Source organism: Asparagus officinalis, chromosome 5 (assembly GCF_001876935.1).
Source record: "Asparagus officinalis chromosome 5, Aspof.V1, whole genome shotgun sequence".
Taxonomy (NCBI): domain Eukaryota; kingdom Viridiplantae; phylum Streptophyta; class Magnoliopsida; order Asparagales; family Asparagaceae; genus Asparagus; species Asparagus officinalis.
In genome coordinates, this window is record NC_033798.1 from 9,986,112 (window position 1) to 9,993,823 (window position 7,712).

At 33.6% G+C, this 7,712-nt stretch overlaps 1 protein-coding gene across 1 annotated transcript; it reads right to left on the reverse strand.

The window, feature by feature from the left end:
- Positions 272 to 7,496, reverse strand: LOC109841499 (protein LURP-one-related 15-like). Its single transcript, XM_020410464.1, has 3 exons — positions 7,281 to 7,496; positions 905 to 1,132; positions 272 to 574 (listed from the first exon to the last, which is right to left on the reverse strand). Exons 1-3 carry the CDS (start codon positions 7,494 to 7,496, stop codon positions 395 to 397), a joined length of 624 nt encoding a protein of 207 aa, XP_020266053.1. The 3' UTR covers positions 272 to 394.

Genomic DNA, 7,712 nt, shown 5'->3' on the forward strand with positions numbered 1-7,712 from the left:
AGGGACTATATAGAGAGCTTATAGGTTGCTAAGTCTTGGTTTTTTTCTACCAGACTTCTTGATGTCAAAGAGTGACACTGATGTACTGTTAAAATTTCCATACTTGGTATAATGAATACTTTTTTTTCATTGACCAAAAAAACAAACAAACATCGAGAGGGTACATACGTGGAGGATACATTTTCACATCCTTTCTTCGGTATAAGTTGCATTAAATTTAGATCTTATTTATGCACGAACAACTCTTGCTGATGACTGTCGAGTGTCGAGTGATACCCGTAATAAAAATAACAACAATAATGAAGGGACAACCATCAACAACACAGTTCTATGCGCTTAGGAAAATTGAAAAAAGTCTGCATGCTACAATTACGAACAATTTATCAAGAACTCCCTATGTACCAAGAAATTCAACTATCGCATCCAAGATCTCATCAATCCCTTCTGAATCCTCTCTTTCAACCTCGTGAAGAATTACGATAAAAGCGGCAATAAATGCAACGTCAATACCGCCAGGATGGATTTTCACTCCGAAAGTATTCCCTCCTACTGGAATCCTGTGCTCCTCGGTCATCTGTATTTATCATCGACATGTTCAAAAATCATCATAAGCAGCAAGTTAATTGCAGATGCATTATCTGCACTACGAAGATTTAGCTACAAATTATATACATTTCTCAGTCTCTTATTCACATTTCTCAGTCTGTTATTCACAATGATGACGCTACTTTTTCGCTAGTTTTTAAGCAACTGTAGGAATTACGTGGAAATGTCTCTGACTGTTGTCTAACTCTGATCGTGATTCCCACATAAGTTTGAAAACTAAGGAAGAAGTAACAATAATCATCTTGATGAGTTAATTTATTAACATGAACTATGCATAGCAAATATAGAATTAAGATACCTGAGCTACAATAAAAGAGGACTCTCCTTGATATACAGTGCATTTTTTCTTACTAATACTTCCCTTGATCTTGAAGTCGCACGTTTTTTCCTTTTTATTAGTAAAGAAAAACATATCATATTCTCTCCGCGACTGGAACGCTGAGCTCTGCTTGATGCTGAACAAGAGATCCTTCGCGTTCGTGCTCTCACCTTTGAACACTTGCCATCGCTTATGCGCGGTCAAAGACTGCCAAACAAATCAATGTCACTATAGTAATCTTACAAACAAGGACTAACTGCAGATATATCCATTGTACTAGAGACGCACTTAGTAATGACAAACATTTTTATATAGCACTTAGTGGTAAGACATAATCTGTACAATATCTCTTGTTTGATTAATAACAAACTCTCATTTGGTATTAATATATATTTGAGATGATATAGTACAGATGATATGGGTATAAGATGTTGGATATTTATTAAGAAAGGGCAATTTTGCCTTTGTGTTTTAGTCCAACATCGGAAAATTAAAAAGAATCCTCTCTCCCTCAACCCTATAAATACACCCTTATTCACATTCTAAAACACAAGAAAATAAAGTTTTTATCATCTCCTCTGGTTTTAAAGAAAATTGTTGTTTCCCCTCTATAAATTTTGTTATTAATTTTTTGGGCAATCTTCTTCATCTGAGCTGAAGCTCTGTACTCTCGTCCGAGTACGGAGGCCGGCCGTTTCCGGGGTTTTTACCGCTAGGGGGGAGAGAACTATTTGTGTCAGGGCGATAGGCGGGTTCTCAATCTTCTAGGACAGTGATTACACGACTGTTCCCGTTAGGCCTGATTTTCTTATCTCTTACTTATTTAATTCGGATTTAATTTACATGTCATAACATTGTTTTGATAAATTTCCAACAATCTAGAAGATTGAGGGTTTTTTAGTTTTAAATCTAAATTTTTTTTTACAAATTACTGTTCATCAACAATTACTGTTCACTCGGAAAAAATATAATTGTTCATTAAAAAAAAATTGTGCATCCACGAGATTTGCTATTACCATTCTTTATGGTTCATTGGACATATATATTAAAAATTATTGTTCATTAAAATTGTTACTGTTCATCCGAAATAACCTTAAGCCTGTAGTTAATTGCTTTAATTACTGCCTTTATTGTATTTATTTAATTGCTGTTAATTTGTAATTAATTAAATTAATTTTAACAATTAATTACAAATAATTGTAACTTGTAATTGGTTTTATTGTTAATTAGTTTATGTAAAAAAAAATCGAATCTAAGTGGCTATCATGCTTGGTAATGCTGCACAATTTCATATGTTGTAGAGTTTGTTGCATGATTAATTAGCAAAAAAGATTCAGTCGTCACCCATGAGCAGTTAACATTGTGCTGATTCATAGAAGTGCAATAATGCAGTGATTAAGGTCTTTATATAAGAAAAATTACTTTTCATCAGATAATTTATTTTCTATTACTGTTCATTTAATTCTTTTACCACTGTTCATTGGATTGATCAGTTATTAATTAATTAGTTGATGTTGATTAAAACTCGGGAAAACAAATTTATTAAAAACACTACTGTTCATTTTATTGAAAAATGTTAATGTTCATTTTAAAAAACAGTTACTGTTCCTTATTAAAAATAAATAAATTTTGCAGCTAATGTTTCTGTTAATTTAATTAATTGCTAATTACTTTTAACAGTTAATTGCCTTTAACTTATAGTTAATAAGAAGATGCATGTTGCATCGTGTATTGCCTAATGTTAAATGTTAAATGATGTTGATCAATATCAGAGCGAAACAAATCAAGAGGTACATTTTTTTCCTATTTTATATGATGAAATATAACTTAAATCTTCAAATGTAAAGATTTTCTCTTTTATTGCATTATGATGGATATTCATATGTCATTTTATATCACTTGCATTTGTTACATGATTAATTACAAGTTTTATGCAAGAATGCTCTTGTAAATATATATATATATATACAAAAGATCAAAAAGATATGGTTAAGAGGTGGTATTAAAAAATGACATGTAAATTTGGAAGGTCTCTTTTGTAGACAACCAATTTAAATTTGGAAGGTCTTTTGTAGGCAACCAATTTAAATTTGGATGGTCCCTTTGAAGGCAACCAAATTTGCGACCTCTTATAATAGGAAAATTTAAAAATTATGTATATGAAGTATGATGTATATTTTACGATACGAAATCCTATTATAAGGTTCTCTTTAATGCTTTGCATGTATCTATTAATAATGTCATTCTTATATGTGCATACGCATGCATGTGAAGATATAACTAAAGTATTTTAGTTCCACTTTATGGGCCAATTTCTAATCTGCACAAACCCTATGCAGTTACATTTTCAGACATAGAATACGATCTTTTATGCTCATAAACCATGACCTTTTATGTTTACATGTTGCATTCAAAAATGCTGTTTAATTTTCTTGTTGCTAAATTGATTACTCTATCTTTTGAACTCTAAAGGTCCTATTAGCAATGTTGGGATTTAGTTCTTTAAATGTACAACATATTGTGTTCCCAAAGAACCCGGAAGTTATGGCAAACCCTTTGTGCTTTTGTTTTCTATTCCTTCCATGATAATATTTGATCATTACAATTTCTACTTGATATGAACGCATATAAAAATTTTGTTTAGACATTTAAAATAAAAATGTCTAATTATTATTATCCATTGTTTCTTGATAAGAGACATCAATAAATATGCTAATATGTTTTGATAGTGACTAGAAAGAATCATTTTATAGCTCTTCATTTGACTACATGTATAATGCTTTCTCTTGAGATTTCAGGAAATGATCAGAATTGATATAAATATGCTCTGTCAACTAATATGTCTAGTTACAGGAGATGTGATAAATCAATGTCCTGGAAAATCAAATCAAGAGGAATATCTTATAACTTATTTCTATATGATGAATAAAAGTTATATTGAAATTAGTCCATCAAATAATAATAATAAAAATTGCTATTAGGCTTATCCTTATAAGTTGTTTGAAATTAATCTCTCCTCTTGCTTCTTATACTATTGCCTGGAGAGACTAATTTTAAATAACATAACAAGAAGATGACCTAATGTCAATTTCAAATAATATGAAGGACTAATTACAAAATAATTTAAGAACTTGATAAATAAATACAACGCCTGCTAGGCAAAGTTGTGATTCTAGACTTTGTAAAGTCTAAAAAGAATCTTGCTGACCCTTTGACTAAGGGATTCTCCAGGAGTGTGGTTCTGGATTCATCGAGGGAGATGGGGTTAAGTCCATAAGAGAGGTCACTGACAGTGGTAACCCAACCCTTATTTGGAGACTTAGTCCCAATGTTGGTTCAATGTGGTAGAAACAAGCTGGACTAGTGACACTCGTGTGGAGCATCGACCTTGATATATTCATATATCACTATGTAGCTTGTGCTACTACCCATTCTCTATGATGACGATGCTCTTATGATACAGCTGGCTAGGCTAAGTTTTACTCTTAATAAGTCCAACGTGTGTATTATGAGGGTATTAAATAAACAGTTGTAGTACCCTTTGAGGACTTACCTACGTGAGAGGAACTGTGATGGCCGCGGTTGGGGGGGGGGCTGGGCTAACCCCTAGAAACTCTCATGAGTCGGTTTATTGTGAGCATGACCTTTAACGCTCAACCCGCTTTGCTCAATAGATGAAGACGTATTATGTGTGTTTTTATTAATACCTGATTCAAGGGGCCTAATTCAAGGCCTAGTCCATTATGTCCCTCAGGTGGCGATGAACTCACTAAGGAAAGGTTCAAAGCCGGAAGCTACCTCTCCTGAATTCACGATACGAAAGGTTGCCCAACCTATATTTGTTTTATGATTTCTTGATTTATTTATTGATTTCTGAGTTTTCAGTCAATATTGCCTTTTGGGGGGGGGGGCTGTTGGATATTTATTAAGAAAAGACAATTTTGCCTTTGTGTTTTAGTGCCACATCGAAAAATTAAAAAGAATCCTCTCTCCCTCAACCCTATAAATACACCCTTATTCACATTCTAAAACACAAGAAAATAAAGTTTTTCTCCTCTCCTCTGGTTTTAAAGAAAATTGTTTTTTCCCCTCTATAAATTTTGTTATTAATTTTTTGGGCAATCTTCTTCATATGAGCTGAAGCTCTGTACTCTCGCCCGAGTACGAAGGCCGACCGTTTCCGGGGGCTTTTACCGCTAGGGGGGAGAGAACCATTTGCGTTAGGACGATAGGCGGTTTCTCAATCTTCTAGGGAGTGATTACACGACTGTTCCCGTCAGGCCTGATTTTCTTATCTCTTACTTATTTAATTTGGATTTAATTTACATGTCATAACATTGTTTTGATAAATTTCCAACATAAGATGTGTATTACGCGAAACGACATGCAAATCAACTCAATAGTTGTTTTCAGCCATTGAACCATCAATAATCAGCATGGACTCATTGATAACCACAGGAACTGATTAATGAAATTTAGAGACATAATTTCTAATCATCGATGGTCAACAATAACCCGTCAATGGTGCATCGACACCATCGATGGTCAACATAAACTCATCGATGGCAAAGTCGACTGGTTGCAGATTTTAAGTTTTAATCTCATCCATTTGTCATTCATTTTGGTCACCAAACTCTACCATGTTTAGGATATCTCTTTCTTGATCTATTGAATGTTATTGAAAGGGATAGAGAGAAGGGAGGTTTCTAGGGTTTTGAATTGTAAAGAGATTTCATTGAAGGTCTTGATCTCTGGAGTCTTGACAAACTCTTACTCGTCACGCACAACATCAGCTAATCTATCACGACAAGGAGGGTTTACGACGTATTTAAGCCGTGTGAATTGCATAATTGAGACTAGTTAGGGCTAGGTGTTGCTCATTGTGGAGAGTTAGATTAGACGACTAGTTTCAGGTAGATTCTAGGGTGCGGTCTTTATAAGACTACTAAATTAGGTTGTGATTCAGGAGAACTCTTAGTATAGTGAGGAAACCCACTCGTGAGAAGGAAGAGCGAGTATACAATTGTTATCCAAACTACTATAAAATCTTGCATGTCTTTAGTTGGTTATTATTTATGGTTATTATCATTGTTTGCTTTTATTTTTATCTTTTTGGCTGCAAATTTTATATTCTTTAGGGAGAAGCGTTATCATTTCTATTCAATCCCCCCCCCCTCCAAACCAAAAAAAAGGCTTGCATCTTAAATCCAACACTAAAGTTCTCTCATGTCCAAACTGAACCATGTCTCAATCGTCTATGTTGTCATGTGAGTGTACATGGTGTCAATGTATTGCAGAAAGATCTTCTAACTAGTCTCTTGTGTGTTAAACTCACCCTCTTGAAGCATGTATAAATAGTTTACTCTTTTTAGACGTCAGTTAACACCTCTAATTTATTCTCATCGCTCCATCTCCACTTAGGGGGTGTTTGTTTCACTAAAAATTTTGGTATTTGGTATGGATTACAAGTTTTGGGATCAAAAAGTGAGTTTTTTGTATTTTTGGATTCCATATATGGTGTTTGTTTAAAAAAAAGTAGAATATTGAATCCCAAAAGTGCAAAAGTACCTAATTTTTAAAATTTGTCAAATCCTCTCAATTGGAGAGGATTTTGACAAATCACATAAATGGGTGTGCTTACCTCTCAATTTGAGAGGATTTGACAAATCCCAATTTTATCTTTTTTGGGAGGTAACCTCACCAAGATAGCATAGTCATCATATTACAAAATTTTGGCATTTGGTAATACTATAATTTGAGCTTGAAACAAACAAAATATTACAAATTGTAGTATTCTAAATCCCAAAATATTAATGAAACAAACAACATTTTAGAAATCCCAACTCACAACAAAACACCTATGGATTTCAAATCTCATGGTGAAATCCATATCCTAAAATTATAGGATTTGAAACAAATACCCCCTTACTATATTTATTACTATACAAATAGAGAAAACTACATTTATTAGTTTTTAGGGGTTTTTTTCGATATTCGTTTCTTAAACCTTTCAGATGTTAATTTGTACCTCAAATCATTGAAGCTGCTATTAGGTCCCCCAATTTTTAAGTTCTTCGGAAATTAGTCCCTCAAATCATTGCAACTGATACTAGATACCCTATTCTTAAAGTTTGTTTCAAACTAATATCTCTAATTGCTACTTCACCCCTGATTGGAGGGGACTAAGTTCTGAATGACTCAATAAATCTCAGACAGTTTCTTTAAAAAACTGAATCGAACAATAACTACCAATAAAAGAGTATGAAGTATGACAAAGCAGCACTTAAGATATAGATCAGGGGGTTTATCTACAATTTACCGCAATAACAACAGGAGAGATCGATGGAAAATTAACCTTGGATTTCAACGTGAAGAGAGGCCTGCCACTTATAGCATCGACGAGAAATTTCTTGCCACTGGATTTCGAAGGCTTCGACATGAAGATGGCTCTGCCACAGACATCGAAGGCAACCACCTGGTCAGCATTAAAGCCAGGTGCGTTCACAGTGAAGGTGAGATCAATTGGATAAGGAGCAAAATATGGTGGATTAATGACGCTTAACGGATGCATTGTGAAATGCTTATATGTAATGCTTGATAATATTAGCTGAGATTTAAACTGACCAAGTCTGTTGTAAGCATTAGCTGAGATTTAAACTGACCAAGTCTGTTGTAAGCATCGAGGAAATTTTACTTGATAAGGATTGATTAAAATGGTTTTGGCTTGTAATACCATGTCGTTTTGAATGACTTGGTAAAAATAATGCTTATATGTAATGCTTGATAA